Here is a 19,181-nt window from a genome sequence, read left to right as displayed (position 1 = left end):
CCCTTAACCAAAGCATCCATTCAAACCCCTACTCCTTCCACTGAAGGGTTGGTTGGTTTGTTTGTTGTTCTTTTGTTTTGTCTTGTTTTGCTTTTTGGGTCCTGGTTCTGCACTCAGGAATTACTCCTGGCGGTGCTCAGGAGACCCTATGGGATGCTGGGAATTAAACCCAGGTGCCATGCACAAGACAAATGCCCTACCCGCTGTGCTATCACTCCAGTCCCCCCCACCCCCACTGCAGTTTTAAGATCCTTTAACATCGGGATGGGAATGACACGATTTTCAGTCCATGGCCTTTGCCATTTCTCACCCCCTATTGACTTCTCCAGTTCTATCCACGTGCAAAATTAAGAGTTTATTTATTGGCTTTTCTAAGTGTTCCATGAGTAAGTGTGCCTTAGATAGTGCAGGACTTGAGGGAGCTTCGGAAAGGGGATTTTTCTTTTTCTTTATTTTTATTTTTTTAACTAATTATTTTTTTGCTTTTTGGGTCACATCTGGTGATGCTCAGGGGTTACTCCGGGCTCTGCACTCAGGAATGACTCCTGGCAGTGCTTGGAGGACCCTATGGGATGCTGGGGATCGAACCCAGGTGAGCCGCGTGCAAGGCAAACGCCCTCCCCGCTGTGCTATCTATCGCTCCGGCCTGGATTTTTCTTTTTAAAAGTGAAATCTGTTCCTGTGTAGCAGGGGTCCAATCTCCTTTTGACTCTCCTTTGCCCTCCTCGTCATAGTGCTCGGGCTAGAATGCCAGCAGCAGGCAGGCAGATGGACCCTGACTCAGGTCAGTGAGTGTCCAAAGGGCACCCATGGCTTCCCTGGGGCTAACCTGGAGAATCCGGAGGGGCCCTGTGCTCACCTCAGGGAACTCAGCAGCTAGTGAGAAAGCTGGAGAAGGTCAAGTTGCTCTGTTCTGTGACCGCCGGGCCACGCACGGTGCCAGGAAGTGGACGTGCGCAGGCCTTGCCGGGAAGACAGCTGAAGATGTGAAAAATCCAAACCTCTCTGCTGCTCCGTCCAGCAGGGTGACCAATGAAGTAGCCAGATCGAGTCCACCAAAGTACTGCCCCAGATCAGTCCAGGGAGGCACGTCTGATGCCCAGTGGTCACTGTCCCCCAGGGTCAAGTTTACTCCAGAAGAGTCAGACTGGCCATGAGAATGGGCTTCTGTAGGAGGCCTGCCCCTGGACAGAGGACAGTGGGTAGGATTGTCAGGAAAATCGAGAGTGTGACATTGGCAGAAGGAAGTGGTCACTCCTGGTCACATGCGCCCACGGCACTTAGCAGGTCATCCTGTCCGCAGCACCTGGCCTTGATTGGGATTGGACCCGGGCAAAGAAGAGTAGGAGAGCTGATAGGTCAGGAAGAGTAAACCTGATGTGAGGGGACCGTCCTCTTAAGCTGAGACTCCCTATAAAACATGTGTGTACTTGGCAATAAATCAAGACAATACAGCGTTTCTCCACACGCCCGTCATCCATCCTTCACCTGCCGTCTGCCCGGACCCGGTGTGCACTGTGTCCAGGCACCATTGGGGGAAAACTGTTCCCCAACACCACTGTATGCCTAAAACTCTATCGTGAATAACTTTGTAATTCAATTAAAGTATAGACTAGAAAAAAACAATTTTGAAAAACCAGAAATAGACTCATCCTTAGATACACAGATGATGCATGTCCACATATGTATGCTGAAATATGCCAACGTATATGTCACATACATACTTTAAAAATTCTCTACTAGGAAGAGAAAATCAGAGGCTTTCCTAAGTCTTGTTTCCAGTCTCTTAATTCCTTGGAGCTACCTGGCAACACACACACACAAACACACACACATGTGCGCACACACACGCGCACACATCACACTCTAGCAGATTCCCCAACCATCACACTAGGTCTCAAGCCCCTCTTGGTATTCATCCATTTGTCACCCGCCTCTCCCCACTCCCACCATCCCCACCCTAGTAGGTGATCACAATTATTGTTCCTGTTTGACAAAAACAGAGAGAGAGAGAGAGAGAGAGAGAGAGAGAGAGAGAGAGGACGCTCTGTATGGGATGGGGAATGCAAAGAGTTTAAGCAGCGTGTTGCATGTAAGAAAAGAAAAAAGGAAAAATCGAGGCCCTGAGAAGCCACTCTAGTCTGCTGACGTTCGTTTCCAAAAGTTGGGGGTTCTGGTAAAAGCAAGGGGATCCCACAGCTGGATCTGGGCCCCTGGTACATTTCTCTGGCACAGCCCGGAAGTTTGCAATGCAACATTCTCGCCCGTGTTCAGCTCCGAGCTGTCAGAATCCATGCATGGTTGTGGCCAACCCCACCAAGTGCCCTGGTGTGTCTGTGTGTCTGTCTGTCTGTCTCTGTCTATCTGTCTGTCTGTCTGTCTCTGTCTCTGTCTCTGTCTCTCTCTCTCTCTCTCTGTCTCTCTGTCTCTCTCTGTCTCTGTCTCTCTCTCTCTCTCTCTCTCACACACACACACACAGCAATGCACAGGGGTCACTCCTGCTCATGCACTCAGAAATTACTCCTGGTGGTGCTCAGGGGACCGTATGGGGTGCTGAGGATTGAACCTGGGTTAGCCGAGTGCAAGGCAAACGCCCTCCCTGCTGTACTATCACTCCAGCCCCTCTACTTCTCTCTTGAGTCCTGTCACGAACCCAGCAACCCCGGCAAAGCCCAGCGCAGGAACGTCTGATTAAGTCTGAAGATGAAGCATCTGCTTACTACTTTATTTGTAATGGATTTCTCTAACCTGTAGTCAGGCCATGACGGCGGGAGATCCTTTTGTTTCCTATCAGAGACCCCTAAACGATTCTTCCAGGGGTCTTTTAACACCCCCCCTTCCTGACTGGTTCTATGATAGATGGTGATGAAGATGATGGTGTTCCTTTTCTCAAAGGGGTTTATTTGGGAATCTTTCAAAAGCAGCATTTTAAAGTAAAAAAAAATAGCTTCCAAAATTGATAGTTACTGAGAGCTTCTGATCCACTTGTAATAATCCTGAGTGTTCCCCCCGGATCTGTCGTTATTTCTGCAAAATCATATGATCGAGGCTTATTGCCTTGCAGGTAATCATCATCATCATCGTTTTTATGTAATACTTAGTATGTCCCAAACTTTAAGGGCTCCGTGAGAATTAATTCATCAAATCCTGCTTAACAGCCCTATGAAATAACTAATATTGATTGTCTCACGTACATTGACAGAAGGCACGGGCATGACACTTAACAGAGACATCCTGCTTAGGATGTGCGCTGCTCCAACTGTCCTTTTCCCTGATGGGAAGAAACTCAAGGTCTATGTGCCAATATAAAAATGTGTAGAATGGGGGCTGGAGCGATAGCACAGCGGTGAGGGCGTTTGCCCTGCACGTGGCAGACCTGGGTTCAATTCCCAGCATCCCATAGGGTTCCCCGAGCACCGCCAGGAGTCATTCCTGAGTGCAGAGCCAGGAGCATTTACCCTGAGCATTGTTGTGTGTGACCCAAGAGGCAAAAATAAATTAATAATTAAAAATAAAGATGTCATGGGAGATTTCAAGCTTTCTTGGGACGCCCTCTTCTGGTTTTCTTATTCTGGAGGGCAAGAACTTCTTCCTAAGGTCCAAACCACTGCATAACCTCGGTTTTTTTTTCTTTTCTTTTTTTTTTTCTTTTTGGGTCACACCCGGCGATGCTCAGGGGTTACTCCTGGCTCTGCACTCAGGAATTACTCCTGGTGGTGCTCGGGGGACCCTATGGGATGCTGGGAATCGAACCCGGGTCGGCCGCGTGCAAGGCCAACGCCCTACCCGCTGTGCTGTTGCTCCAGCCCCTCTCCCCCTGTTCTTGACTCTCCTCAGCTCATCGCTGGATGCTGGGGGGGGCGGCAGTGGGGCACAGCACCCCGTGGTCAGCATCGCCACACTGGGTTCAACCTGCAGCATCCCATATGGGCCCCAGAGCACTGCCAGGAGTAATTCCTGAGCCCAGAGCCAGGAGTCACTGCATCATCGGCTGTGACCCAAAACCAAAACAAAATGATCACCTTCTTACAATCTGGGGAGCAGTGGGGGGTCACTTGGTGTCACTCTGGTCTCCTTCGATTATTTAGGTCAGGAAAACTTTCAACAGTCTGACAGGGTGCCTCAGCCTGTTGCCGGGGAGAAATCAGAGAAAGCATCGCGTCGCCTTGTCTTGGGAGAGTGGGTGGAGAGGGACCAAGCCGGGCCCTGGGCCCCACAAGCGTCACAAACCTTCCCCGACAGTCTAAGTCACTTCGGCACCTCACTGCCCAGGCCTCTTGGAAAGGGCGCTCGGCAGACACAGAATGGAAATGCCAAGCCATGCCCACCCCTGGCAGAACGATGCTCTGTGGAGCCTGACCACGGGCTCTGGAGCAGACGAGACCCCGGCCTTGCAAAGGGGCCCAGAAGCGGGGCCCCGAGGAAGGGAGTATCTGGGCACAGTTGGCAAGAACACGGTGCCAGTCAGCACCAGGTGTCCAGCCTTGAGCCTCTCTCGACCTCCCAGTCCCGTGAGCCCAAGACACAGAGACTGTCACGTGCGCTTAGCAGGTCATCCTGACCGCAGCATCTAGCCTTGGTTGGGATTGGACCGGGGCGAAGCCGAGGAGGAAAGGTGATAGGCCCGTGATGCTGAACTCCATGTGATTGAACCTTCCTGTGAGCCGGGACCCTCTATAATACGTGTGTGTATTTGGCAATGACGTGAAAGCCGTCAGCTGCTCCCAGAGGTTGTTTCTCTGCTGCCCCTTCACCGTTCACTCCACGTCTGCCTGGACCCAACGTGACCAGATGCTGGCCCTTTTACTGTTGTTTCAAAATCCACTCTTTAAAATCATTATTTGGGGGCTATAGCAATAACACAGCAGGTAGGGCGTTTGCCTTGCACGCGGCTGACCTGGGTTCTATTCCCAGCATCCCATAGGGTCCCCAACGTGTTGGGGAAAACTTCTCCAGTAATGTTCCACGCTCATCTGCCATCCTGTGTCAACTCTAGACCTGTTGGCCCACCGAAGGGATCGATGACAGGGGGACGGGGGGGGGGGGGGACAGGGGTACACACCAACCCCCAGGTGCCTTCTTGATTGCGTTCTGCATTTGCTCTTCGATTGCTTTCTTAGTTCTTGGAAAGGCAGGACATTGGGTTATTATTCTAAGTGACCCTGTGCATAGTTCACAAGGCATTATAGATGGGCCTTCCTTAAAACTAGACTCCGGCTGGAGAACCGTCTAGATTAGCTGGGTGAGTTTGGCGTGTGGTCTCAAGAGCCCTAGGGGCTGGAGCAATAGCACAGCGGGTAGGGCGTTTGCCTTGCACGCGGCCGACCCGGGTTCGATCCCGGGCATCCCATATGGTCCCCCAAGCACTGCCAGGAGTAATTCCTGAGTGCAAAGCCAGGAGTAACCCCTGAGCATCGCCAGGTGTGACCCAAAAAGAAAAAAAAAAAAAAGAGCCCTGACATCTTCCTCTGAAACTTCCTTCTGCATTTCCCCCCCACCATCAGGTAGCCCATCCCCTCCCCCCTGCCAGGATCTCGAGTAAGCAGGAGATGCTGGCCGTTTCACTGTTGTTTCAAAATCCACTCTTTAAAATCATTATTTGGGGGCTGGAGCAATAGCACAGCGGGTAGGGCATTTGCCTTGCACACGGCTGACCCAGGTTCGATTCCCAGTATCCCATATGGTCCCCTGAGCACCGCCAGGGGTGATTCCTGAGTGCAGAACCAGGAGTAACCCCTGTGCATTGCCAGCTATGACCCATAAAGCAATAAATAAATAAAATCATTATTTTGTGTGTGTGTGTTGGTGGGGGCGGGGGGGCTCCAAATAATAATAATCCTGAGTGGAGCAAATAATGTTTTCAACAGAAGCAGTTTCAGATGATGTAACGAAATGGGGTAGGAGCGCTGATACTTTTCTGAGACGGGGAGACTTCTGTGAGGTTAAGAAACCCACCCCCCTCTGTCTCCGGAAAGAGGAAGGGGGGTGTCGTTCTCAATGTTTGGTGTGCCAGACTACGAGCTCCCACTTTCCACTCAGTTATTTACTTTGGACTGATTTTTGTTCACTGTGGCTTTTTATTTTAATTTATGAAAATGTCAGAGCACATTGGACTTGTTTGTGGCTTGGAAAGAATAATTAAAGGCTGCGAGAATTAAATGTGGTGCCAAATTAATATCACTCTCCCCTCCCCTGCTGATCGTTTTCACATCCGAGTCACATTTCGAGCTGGCTGGAAGCTTTGCAGGGTGCTTCTCAGACTCCGGCTCTTATTATATTTGATCAGCAAAGAGCACAGTCGCCGAAGTTTCAGGGCGTCGAGTGCCAAGGGTTCAGACACGCGAGAGACGGACGGCATAGTGGGTTCACGGCTTTGTTATGTAAAACTGTCATGTTTGAAGCCATGACTGAAAGGGAATCGTATCTCGAGTTTCATCTTCATTTCAAAATCAAAACTTGGGGCCGGAGCGATAGCACAGAGGGGAGGGCATTTGCCCTTGCACACAGCCAACCTGGGTTCGATCCCTGGCATCCCATAGGGTCCCCCGAGCACCGCCAGGAGTGATTCCTGAGTGCAGAGCCAGGAGTAACCGCTGAGCATCGGTGGGTGTGACCCAAAAAGCAAATAAGTAAATAAATAAAGACTGATGTGGAGGGGCTGGAGCAATAGTACAGCAAGTAGAGTGTTTGCCTTGCATGTGGCTGGCCTGGGTTTGATCCCCAGCAGCCCAGAGGGTCTCCTCCCCCACCCCCCAAGCCAGCGAGGAGTGATTCCTGAGTGCAGAGCCAGGAGTCAGCCCTGAGCACCTCCAGATATGGCCCCCAAACAAACCATCTAAAAACTGTGACGTTGGGGCTGGAGTGATAGCACAGTGCATAGGGCATTTTGCCTTGCACGCGGCCGACCTGGGTTCTATTCCCAGCATTCCATAGGGGCCCCCCCCAGCACCTCCAGGAGTCATTCCTGAGTGCATGAGCCAGGAGTCAGCCCTGTGCATGGCCGGGTGTGACCCAAAAAGCAAAACAAATAAATAAAAATAAGAACTGTGACGTGCAATGGGACAGAAACGGCGTGCCATGCTGTGTGCATGCCCCTTGCCCTGACCGGCTCCCCACCCCCCTGTTTTCCAGTGCCCTGGTTGCTGAGGAACAGCAGCATAGATAGCGGCGAGGCGGAAGTTGGCCGGAGAGTCACCCAGGAAGTGCCCCCGGGCGTGTTCTGGAGGTCCCAGATCCACATCAGCCAGCCCCAGTTCTTAAAGTTCAACGTCTCCCTCGGGAAGGACGCGCTCTTCGGGGTCTACATCCGGCGGGGACTGCCACCCTCACACGCCCAGGTAAGGCCCCGGGCAGGGCCCTGGTGGTGGCTGGCGGGCTGTTTGGAGTTCCCCTCGCACACTCCCGTCGCCCGGGACAGGCGCTGCAAATCCCTGCTTCCTTGGCTTCTTGGGGCTATCCGTGTTACGCAGCAGCTGCAGGACAAGAGCTTAATGAGTCTTCAGAATGTTCACCCAAGGGGCCAGAGAGAAAGCACAGTGGGTAGGGCGCTTGCTTTGCTCACAGCCAACCTGGGTTTGTTCCCCAACGATGCGTGGGGGTCTCCCAAGCACCGCTGGGTGTGATCCTGAGCACGGAGGCAGGACTAAGCCCTGAGCACCTGAGCTGGGTGTGGTCCCAACTCCGTGGGCCCTGGGAACCCAGCAGTGCCACTCCTTGGTAAAGAACACAGAGAAGGGACGTTTATGATTCTTATCGAAGCCCATTACACTGACGTTCCCGTAGCAGCTTTGTTCAGAATCCATAAATGGGCATGAGCTGGTGAGTGGGAAAATGATAAGGGAGGGCCAGAGTGCATGCTTGGTGTTCGGGAGCACTGAGCGTGGCCTCTGAGCACCATCAGGAATGAGCCCTGAGCAGCAACCTGCGAATAGCCCTGGAGTACCACCAGGGGTGGCAAAAAAAAAAAATAAAATGCGCCATCAAGAAAAGAAAGCCTTGGGGCTGGAGCAGTGGGGAGGGCATTTGCCTTGCACACAGCACACAGTTCAATTCCCAGCATCCCATAGGGTCCCCCGAGCACCACCAGGAGTAATTCCTGAGTTCAGAGTCAGGAGTGACCACTGTGCATCGCCGGGTGTGACCCAAAAAGCAAAAAAAAAAAGAATCTGTTTTGCTCTGGTTATCTGGTGAGTTTGTTGAAATATCGTCGGGAGACATCCCACTGTGTCAGAAGAGGTACTTGGGGTCAGAATGACAGTACAGTGGGGACGGCATTTGCCTTGCATACAGCCCACCTGGGTTCAATCCCCGGCATCCCAGAAGAGTCTCCTGATCACTGGCAGGAGTAATTCCTGAGTGCACAGCCGGGAGTCACCCCTGAGCATTGCCAGATGTGACCCACCCACCCCCAAAAGAAAGGGGTGAATGTACCATTACCCAAACTCCAGCAGTCATTTCTCCTGTACATCCTGCAACTGTGTTCCTCGGAAAGTCCTTGGCACAGTGAGAAGGAGACGATTCCCAGGGTTGGAAGTGGAGAGGTGGCATGACCTGGTGGGGTTGGTTCTTCCCCCACCCCCCTCTCTCCACTCCTCCTGGGACAGATGTCATTAAACCTACCAACTGCCCACACACACACCCCACCCCACCCCCACTCCAACCCCTCCCCAGTACGGTTTTATTTTCCAATAAGAAGTAGATTTTGCAGGGTTGGAGCGATAGCACAGTGGGTAAGGAGTTTGCCTTGCATACAGCCGACCCGGGTTCAGTCCCCAGCATCCCATATGGTCCCCTGAGCACCGCCACGAGTAATTCCTGAATTCCTGAGTTCAGAGCCAGAAGTAACCCAAAAAGAAAAGAAAAAAAGAAGTAGATCTGCAAGGGGAAAACCGAGCACGGTTCTTCTTGCCTCGTTGGCTTCCAATTCTAGCACGAACATAAAGGCTTCAGGAGAACACAGCGGTGGGAACGCAGCCTCCGTCACCCATTCTAGCCCGTCGAAGCTGACTTTAAAAGGTGCTGGAAAGGTTTCCACCTAGAATGTTCGCTGGGAGGGATGTAGAGCTGCACACCCGTTGGTGACGGTGGGGCTGGACAGCTCACCAGGTCTCGGCCGCAGCGCATGCAGACGTTGCTAATCGATGGCCACGTTCCTTCTTCCCCGAGCTCAGTGCACCAGTGCTTCCAACAGACTCTCGGCAGCCCTGGCTAGCTGACCGGTGCTGGCCCTCAAAATACAGTCCCTCCTTCCAGACTCAAACGGTGGTCTAGGAGACTCTCAAAGAATCATTTCTCTTTTTTGGGGGAGGGAGGTGTCACACCTGGCAATGCACAGGGGTGACTCCTGGCTCTGCACTCGGGAATGACTCCTGGCGGTGCTTGGGGGACCCTATGGGATGCTGGGAATCAAACCCGGGTCGGCCGCGTGCAAAGCAAATGCCCTCCCCGCTGTGCTATCGCTCCAGCCCCTCATTTCTCTTTTGAGCCGGGACTGTCTAATAGTTTACTGCCCAATACAGTTGTGGTCTCACTGCAGCCTCCGTCTACCCATGAGGCGGGGGGAGGGGGTGGGGTGGGGGGGTGGGGGTGGGCATTGGCTCATCTGGACGCTGAGCCAGCCGCTGTCCAAGCAGGAATCAGATCTGTCCTTCCAAACGGTTTTCATCCCAGAGCCCAGAGAGGTAGTAAAAGCAGGTGGTACACAGGCCTTGCACACCACCAACCTGGGTTCAATCCCCGGCAACCCAAAGGGAGGGATCAAGCCCCCACCCCCCTCCAGGCGTGATCCTTGAGCGCAGAGCCAGGAGGAAGTCCTGAGCACCACAGGGTTCAACCCCAAAACAAAACTAATTTTTTTTAAATTTTATTGCATCACTGTGAGTAGACCCTTACGAAGCTGTTCATGGTTAGGTTTCAGTCCTACAGTGTCCCAACACCCATCCCTCCACCAGGGCACATTTCCCAGCACCGGTGTCCCCAGGTTCCCTCCCATCACCCTCCTCCCTCTTCTTCCCCCGCCCTCTCTCTCCCTCCCTCTACCTCTCCCTTCCTCTTCGTCTCTCTCCCCGCTTTTGGGCTTTGTGGTATGCAATACAGCTACTAAAAGGTTGTCGTGTATATCCCTGCACCTACTTTTAACACTCAGTTCTTGTCCAGCGTGATCATTTCCAACTATGGTTGTCATAGTGGTCCCTTCTCTATCTTGCCTACTCTCTGCCCCACACTTGTGGTTGACTCCAACCACTGACCAGTCCTCTTAGCCCCGGTTTCCCCTAGCCTTGGATATTAGTCTTCTATTACATTTTTAAAAAATTTTTAAATATACATATATTTTATATTTTAGGGACTGGAGCAATAGCACAGTGGGTAGGGCGTTTGCCTTGCATGTGGCCAACCTGGGTTCTATTTTCAGCATCCCATATGGTCCCCTGAGTACCACCAGGAATAATTCCTGAGTGCAGAGCCAAGAGTAGCCCCTGTGCATCGCCGGGTGTGTGTGTGTGTGTGTGTGTGTGTGTGTGTGTGTGTACACTAAGTATTAGCACTGTCGTCCCGTTGTTCATCAATTTGCTTGAGCGGGCGCCAGTAACAACTCCATTGTGTGACTCGTTGTTACTGTTTTTTGGCATATCGAATATACCATGGGGAGCTTGCCAGGCTCTGCCGTGCGGGCAGGATACTCTGGGTAGCTTGCCGGGCTCTCCGAGAGGGACGAAGGAATCAAACCCGGGTTGGCCGCATGCAAGGCAAACGCTCTACCCGCTGTGCTATCGCTCCAGCCCTTTTATTAAAAATATATATATTTAACTTTTTTTACATATAAGAATAAAAAAATAAATGAAAATAACACCAACAAAACCGTACCATCCTCTGAGAGGTTCAAATTGCTGAAAGTTGTAAACTTAGGCCAAGTCACTGAAATCATGAAAATAAAACTTGGGTAAAGTAGCTGAAAGCATGCTGGTAAAACAACTGAAATGTTACCTTCCAGAGCCCTGTGCCAGGTGAATATTAGCATTTGTTTCGCCTTCGCCAGTTGGCTAAACTCTGCCTCCCTTTGTGTGGCTTCCCTTCGGCGGCTGCCTTCAGGGTCTTTTGGAAGATTTAGTTCATTCGGGTGCTTCTCTCCCTCCCAGCTCAAGTTGGGGGAGGGGGGCGCGTGTGAAGAGGACACTTGCCAGGTGTGGATCTTGCCAGAGGCACTGGAGCCTAGTTGGAGACAGGCAGGGGATCAGCCACCCTGGATGCTACATTGCCCTGGCGATGGGTCAGGGCAACCCCAGATAACCTCCTTGCCATGGGCGAAGGTTCCCACAAGCTGGCCTGGCCGCATCTTGGAAGCTCCTCATCTGTCAATCGCGAGAGACAACAATGTTTCTCTTTAGCAAATCTCAGCACTTCCTTCACCACTCAGACAGATGGGGCCCGGAGGGGGTGAACTCCAGGGCTCCAGGGTCGGGAGGAAGGGAGGAGCCAGAGGGCTCCCAGTCCCGTGGCTTCACACGGGCTCACAACCCCAAGCCCCCTCCCCACCAGGGCTTCCCTTTCTACAACCAATCAGCACGGAGACCAGAAATCTCCCGCCCGCATCCTCCCGTGGTACCCAGGCCCCGGAGAGACTGAACGGAGCAAATGTTCCTCTTTGTCCTCATCAGCGCTGTCCTTATTTAAAGAAATGAGGATATTTCTTTTCTTTTCTTTTTCTTTTGTTGTTTTATTTTTTGGCTTTTTGGGTCACACCCAGCGATGCTCAGGGCTGACTCCTTGCTCTGTGCTCAGGGTTCACTCCCAGCTCTGTGCAAAGGGCTCATTCCTGACTCTGTGCTTGGGGCTGACTCCTGGCTCTGTGCTCGGGGCTGACTTCTGACTCTGTACTCAGGGCTAACTCCTGACTCTATGCTCATGGCTGACTCCTGAATCTGTGCTCAGGGCTGATTCCTGAATCTGTGCTTGGGGCTGACTCCTGGCTCTGTGCTCAGGGCTGCCTCTGGCTCTATGCTCGGGGCTCACTCCTGAATCAGTGCTCAGGGCTCACTCCTGAATCAGTGCTCAGGGCTCACTCCTGGCTCAGTGCTCAGGGATCACTCCTGGCTCAGTGCTCGGGGCTCACTCCTGGCTCTGTGCTCGGGGCTCACTCCTGGCTCAGTGCTCAGGGCTTACTCCTGGCTCTGTGCTCGGGGCTCACTCCTGGCTCTGTGCTTGGGGATCACTCCCAGCTCTGTGCTCAGGGTTCACTCCTGGCTCTGTGCTCGGGGCTAACTCCTGACTCTGTGCTCGGGGCTCACTCCTGGCTCAGTGCTTGGGGATCACTCCTGGCTCAGTGCTCAGGGCTCACTCCTGGCTCAGTGCTCAGGGCTCATTCCTGGCTCAGTGCTCGGGGCTCACTCCTGGCTCTGTGCCTGGGGATCCCTCTCGGCCTGGCTCAGGGAACCCTGTGCAGAGTTAGGGATTGAACCCAACCTGGCCGTGCGCTAGACAAGTGACTTCAGGTCCTGTGCTCTCTCTGGCGCTGTCAGGGAGCCCTGGGCTTTAGCTAGTCCCCCCCCACTCCCGCAGACTAAGAGTCTACAGGTGCGCGGGAGCCAAAGGTGGAACCCCCCCCCCCACCCCGGGCCCGAGGATCACATCCAGGCAGGCTGCGAAAGCGCGTGCTCCGCGCCTCACCGCGCATGCTCTGCTCTCCGCAGTACGACTTCATGGAGCGGCTGGACGGCAAGGAGAAGTGGAGCGTGGTGGAGGCGCCCCGGGAGCGCCGGAGCATCCAGACGCTGGTGCAGAACGAGGCGGTGTTCGTGCAGTTCCTGGACGCGGGCCTGTGGCACCTGGCCTTCTACAACGACGGCAGGGACAAGGAGACGGTCTCCTTCAACACCGTAGTCCTGGGTAGGTCTGGGGGGGATGGCGCAGGCGCTGTGATATTGTTCCGGCTCGGAAACAATTAGACTTGGCTGTAATCCAAGTGGCCCTGCCAGCCTGTGTCCCCACTGTCACTTTGGAGGTGTGTGGGCTTTTTTTTTCCCCCTCCATCATCTTAGTGAGGTGGGACCTGGAAGCCCACATATATTTTCTCTCTTAAAGGATGGTGATATTTTTTTAACGATGGGTTGAAAGAGACTGTGCCCATTTCTGTGAACCTGAGTCAACATTTACAGAGTTCCAGAACAGAACGTTTCCTCTGGAGGATTCGCGTGGGAATAGAAGCTAAGAAAGACGGTGGCTGTAACTGGTTAGAACAAATGTCAGCTGATTGATTTTCAGGGAAAAAGAAAAGCCTGTCCAAGCAAGGCGTCAGCGGGCCCATCTCTCTGACCCTCGGGGTGATGGTTAGGGCCGTGGCAAGGCAGGCCTAACCTGATCGCTCTTACACCTTGGGGTTTTGCTTTGACTAGAATGCCTTCCAGCTGGAGCGATAGCATAGCAGGTAGGGTGTTTGCCTTGCACGCGGCCGGCCCGGGTGTGATCCCCGGCATCCCATAGGGTCCCCTAAGCACTGCCAGGAGTAATTCCTGAGTGCAAAGCCAGGAGTAGCCCCTGAGCATCGCTGGGTGTGACCCAAAAAGCAGAAAAAAAAAAGGATAGAATGCCTCCCAGCCAGGATTGAAGGTGTATATAGACTCGACCCACCTGAGATCAGGGACGACTGCTGTCAGGTGGAGAATCACCCTAGAGGTCTGAGACGAAACGCTGATCCTACCACGTGTCGGACCAAAGCGCAGTTGGGTTGCATGATATTGGGCGGGGGTGGGGTAGTACTTAATCAATTTAATTTCTAAAGGAATCACAGTGATATACACAGTTACACAGTTGCTCATGATTGGGTTTCAGTCAGATAATGGCCTGACGCTTGTCCCTCACCAGTGTACGTTTCCCATCACCAATGCTCCCAGTTCCCCCGCAGAGATCTCCGGCTCTGCGCTGTCTTCCGGGGACTCGCTGCTGCTGTGTGTCTCACCGCTCCGTTTCTCTCCCTCAGACTCTGTGCAGGACTGTCCTCGGAACTGCCACGGCAACGGGGAGTGCGTGTCAGGCCTGTGCCACTGTTTCCCCGGGTTCCTCGGAGCAGACTGCGCCAAGGGTGAGTGCCGCCACCAACAACAACACCAACACTACACTGCCAAGCCAGACGTGCGTGCGTGCGTGCGGGCTCGTCGGAGAGGGCGAGGCGGGGTGGGGCGGGGAACCGACAGATTCCCGGGACCACGTCTTGGAAGCTCCGGGTCTGCTTGGCCGAATGAATGATTCATCCCCTGGCCCCAGAGCAGCGTTTTGATGGATGGGGCTTGGCCGGGCTGCCTGGAGGAGCAGGCAGGGCCGTTATCCTTGGCTCCGAGGTGTGCTCCGAGGAAAGGTTGGCTCAGGATGAGTTGGTTGGGTTTCCTGGAAGACGCTAGCGGGGGAGTTGCCATCACTCCCGTCTTGCGATCGTTAACTTCTCTGTAATGGAAGATGAAGCATCTCGGGGGTTAGTAAATTTCATTCTTTCTGGCCAGCCACGCTCTCCAGCTAGGAAGCGCTGTTTCTCTCGCTGGAATCGGTTTCGAATGTGTGTGATGAGTTTTATCGACACGGCTTAACACCACTACCAGGGCTGGGGTCGTGGCATTTTTGGGTAAAAGGTCATAGTACTGTCACTGTCACTGTCATCCCGTTGTCCATCGATTTGCTCGAGCGGGCACCAGTACAGACTGTTTTTGGCATATCGAATACGCCACGGGGAGCTTGCCAGGCTCTGCCATGCGGGCGGGATCCTCTCGGTAGCTTGCTGGGCTCTCCAAGATGGACAGAGGAATCAAACCCGGGTCGGCCGCATGCAAGGCAAACGCCCTACCCTCTGTGCTATCGCTCCGCCCTAAAAGGTAGTATCAGAGAAGAAAAAAATTAAAAAAGACTCTTCCCAAAAGCAGGGGTGCTGGGGGGCGGGGGAGGGCGGGGGGTGCTACCCACTTACCTGGTGAGCGTCCTTGGAATGACCTTCCCATCATTCTATGAGTGCAAAGTGGAACTTCTCAGAGTCATTCGACACAGCACATGCCTGCGCCCCCGTGCACACACATACACGTATGTCCAGATATACACAACTTACAACGGCATCCTGAAAAGAGTTCCCGCGCTGCCTCTTCCTTCCTGTCCTGTCCCATTCCTTTTGCTTAGGGTCCTGGTTTCATATGAGCTTCTGTGTGGGTTCCCCCATCCGCCACTAGAGCGTATCTTGGTGGTCTTGACTGTTCAGGGCAAGAGAAGAGCCATTTCGACAGACATCCGTGGCTTCCCATCCAGCCCTTCCGGCCCACCTATGACCCAGTGCCCCTGAGCTCTGGTCTCTGCATCTCTGCTTTTTTTTTTTTTTTTTTTTTTTTGCTTTTTGGGTCACACCCAGCGATGCTCAGGGGTTACTCCTGGCTCTGCACTCAGGAATTACTCCTGGCGGTGCTTGGGGGACCATATGGGATGCTGGGGATCGAACCCGGGTCGACCGCGTGCAAGGCAAATGACCTCCCCACTGTGCTATCACTCCGGCCCCTGCATCTCTGCTTTTTAAGAAAAACCAAAGCGATCTGTATCACGGTCGCCAGGGCAAGGAGAGCGTTCCTCGTGAGGTGAGGTGAGCCCCTGGCCCGGCTCCGCGTCTGTCTCCCTCTGTCCCCGAGAGCCACACACTCCTCTCTAGCATCGTCATGATCTTTACGGGGGCTTCATTCGAACCCTGCTCGAGTGCAGTGTCATTTGTCACTTTGTCACTCATCACTTGTCACCGCAACAGCTCCCTGTTCGCTTCCTGCTCTGTCAACGCACGGCAAAGTCACCCCCCTCTCGCCCCACCCCTTCACTACAGAAAGGTGGCGATCTGAGTGTCCATTAGAGCCCCCAGGCCTGCTGTGTCCACCCTTCTGAGCGCCGGCCAACAGCATGGAGTGTGTTGTGTGTGTGTGTTAGGGTGGAGGGGGTCCAAGAACTTGTGTGTGTGTGTATGATAGAGTGGAGGGGGTCCAAGGACGTGTGTGTGTGTGTGTGTATGATAGAGTGGAGGGGGTCCAAGGACGTGTGTGTGTGTGTGTGTGTATGATAGGGCGGAGGGGGTCCAAGGACGTGTGTGTGTGTGTGTGTGTGTGTATGATAGGGCGGAGAGGGTCCAAGGACGTGTGTGTGTGTGTGTGTGTGTGTGTGTATGATAGGGCGGAGGGAGTCCAAGGACGTGTGTGTGTGTGTGTGTGTGTGTGTGTGTGTGTGTCATGACACCCCAGTGTGAGGTCCTGGACTTGGGAGAAATCCCTTCCCCAGGAACACCCAGCCAGAAACAGTGTTTGTCTCGCGGTCACAAGCAAGACTTGACAGATCTACGGGGGGCGGGGGGGGGGGGGGGACGCCAACAGGAAATCCCAGTTGGAAGCCACCCACAAATCTCCTGGCCAAACCCCTTGCCACTGTCTGCCCACAGCACATGCACACGTCACCAGCTCAGCACGGGGGAGTGGTGGCAGGGGCTGGGGGGCTCCTGCCCACCCATGTTTGTTTGACTCAGGTGCCCTAGGGATTAGGGTCTGTTTCCCCGCCCCGCCCCCCACCCGCCCCTTTGTTCCGGATGGCAGAAGACAGTTGCCAGATGCAGTCCCACACTGTCAAGTGCTTTTTCAGGAGCAGAGGGGGAGAAAAAGAAAAAAAAAATAGGAACCTCAGGACCTGACTTCAGCGGCATAATCTAATTTCCCAGGAGTGAAGACCCCGGGGAGAGGAAAGGCATTACCAGCCCCTGAGACGGGGGCCGCAGGTGGGCCGGCCCCTCCGCCGCCCGGCCCCTGATCTGTGAGTGTGTTTTAACACGGACGCGCATCGATGTATGATTAATCCTGACGCCCGCACGGGCCCAGGGCCGCCCGTCCCGCTCCTGGCCTTTCAGCCCTCGGCTCCGGGGGCCATTTACGAACTCTCCGCTTGCTATCCATTTGCGGCCGCGTGCCCTGCACCCCCCTCCCCGGTCCCCCCTCCCCAGCCTGATGGAGCCATAATGGGGTGTGCATTTAGCTGCTTAAAAGGCCTCTCCGTGTGTGTTTTGCATTCGGCACCTGCCCTGCGGCCGGGCACGCGCTTGGAGCCTGCATTAGCCCCCTGCATCTAATTGATCTCAGCGCAGCCAGTATCGAGTGGCTATTCAGAGTGGCCACTGCTGTCAGGGGGGCGGGGGGAGGGAGGGGGGCCTTGGAAGCTATTCCTGAAGTCGGCCTTGGAGCCTGTGGTGGGTTGTTGATACATATATATATATATATTTTTTTTTAAACTTGACTGTTGATGCAAACAGCAGGCTGAGGATGGAAGCATTTCAGAGAATGAAATCACCTTCTTCCCAGCCCCCCAGGGGGCAAGTCGTTTCCAGGAGTGTTGGAGTTCCTCTTGCGCTGATTTCTTGCCTGAAATATGTCTCCTCCTCAACGCTTTCGAAGCGGACACGGTTGTTGTATTTCGTGTCTTAGTTTTTTATTATTGGATCACCGTGATGAAATCACAAGTTTTCATGTTTGAGTTTCAGTCATACAATGATCGAACACCCATCCCTCCACCAGTGCACATTCTCCACCACCAATGTCCCCAGTATCGCCCCCTTTCACACCCTCCCCCTGCCTCCATGGCAGACAATTTCCCTCATACTCTCCCTCTCTCTACTTTTGGGCCTTATGGTTTGCAGTGCAGATACTAAGAGGTTATCACGTTTGGTCCTTTATCTACTTTCAGCACGCATCTCCCATCCCGAGCGAGCCCTCCAACCATCATTGGCTTAGTGATCTCTCCTCTCTCCCAGCTGCCTTCTCCCCCAGCTCATGAGACAAGCTTCCAACTGTATCACTGTATCAACTATGGGGCAACATTCCTGGCCCTTGTGTCTACTGAGCTTGGCTGTGTCCATCTCATATAATGTTATTTTATATTCCACAGATGAGTGCAGTCCCTCAGTGTCTGTCCCTCTCTTTCTGACTCATTTCACTTAGTATGATCCTCTCCAGGTCCATCCACTTATAAGCAAATTTCACGACTTCCTCTTTCCTAAGAGCTGCATAGTATTCCATTGTGTAGATGTACCAAAGTTTCCTTAACCAGTCGTCCGTTCTTGGGCACTCGGGTTGTTTCCAGATTCTGGCTATTGTGAACAGTGCTGCAATGAACATACGGGTGCAGATGTCATTTCTACTGTGCTTTTTTTGCACCCTCAGGATAATATTCCCAGAAGTGGTATGGCAGGGTGATATGGAAGCTCAATTTCTAGCTTTTGAAGGACTGTCCACGTTGTTTTCCAGACAGGCTGGACCAGTGGGCATTCCCACCGACAGTGAAGGAGTGAAACACAGTGACCAGTGTCTGCGAGAAACAGTTCCTTTTTAGCAGACACACTCTGACTTGCTTGGTCGCGTCCGTACAAAGAGCCCTCTAAACCCCCCTCTCCCAGACATGGCGCCGTAATTTTCTGTCAGCTGCACACGTGAGGGTGTCGGGGTGGTTGTTATTATTTCTGCTTGGTTTGGAGGCCGTGCCCAGTAGTGCTCAGGAATGACACCTGACGCAGTGCTCAGGAATCATCAATCTTGGCAATACTCAGCAGACCACAGGGGATGCGGGAGATCAAACCCGGGTCGGCCGGGTGCAAGGCCAAAGCTCTCCCCACAGTACTATGGCTCCAGCTTCCGTTGTTATTTTTATTAACATCCCACCCCCCCCAACACACACACACACACACGCACAGGTGCATACACGCCCAAGCACCTTTCTCTTTCCCTTTTTATTTTTATTTTATTTTATTATTTATTTTATTTTATTTTTATTTATTTTTATTTTTTTATTTTATTTTATTTTATTTTATTTTTTATTCTGTGGTTTCTTGGTCACTCTCAAATTTGTGGCTTCAGTGGCCTGCCGGAAAAAGCCACATGCTTTAATTGGGTTCCTTACACAGGCTGGTTGCAGGACCCTGGGAATCACATGCTTTGTCATGCAGCATAAGGGACTCCCCCTCAAAGAGCAGAGGGACCCAGGAAGCAAACTCAGAGCCTCCCCAAACTCCCACTCCGCTGAGAAACCATCCCCAGGGCCCCGTTATGATTTACTCTGCGCATATTTGTATCCATAGAGCCCGGCAAGCTACCGAGAGTATCTCACCCGCACGGCAGAGCCTGGCAAGCTCCCCGTGGCGTATTCGA

At 53.2% G+C, this 19,181-nt stretch overlaps 1 protein-coding gene across 11 annotated transcripts in view; it reads left to right on the top strand.

Moving 5' to 3' along the window:
* TENM2 (teneurin transmembrane protein 2) overlaps positions 1-19,181 on the top strand; it is a 1,321,709-nt gene that overhangs the window by 1,151,192 nt on the left and 151,336 nt on the right. For all 11 annotated transcript variants that reach the window (XM_055129736.1, XM_055129737.1, XM_055129735.1 and 8 more), the window contains 3 exons: positions 7,132-7,337; positions 12,687-12,882; positions 13,973-14,074. In XM_055129736.1, coding sequence (XP_054985711.1) covers positions 7,132-7,337; positions 12,687-12,882; positions 13,973-14,074 — 504 coding nt within the window. The remainder of the gene's footprint in view (positions 1-7,131; positions 7,338-12,686; positions 12,883-13,972; positions 14,075-19,181) is intronic.

Source organism: Sorex araneus, chromosome 2, assembly GCF_027595985.1.
Source record: "Sorex araneus isolate mSorAra2 chromosome 2, mSorAra2.pri, whole genome shotgun sequence".
Taxonomy (NCBI): Eukaryota; Metazoa; Chordata; class Mammalia; order Eulipotyphla; family Soricidae; genus Sorex; species Sorex araneus.
The sequence above is the reverse complement of the archived record's forward strand: the minus strand, read 5'-3'. Positions and strand labels throughout refer to the sequence as shown.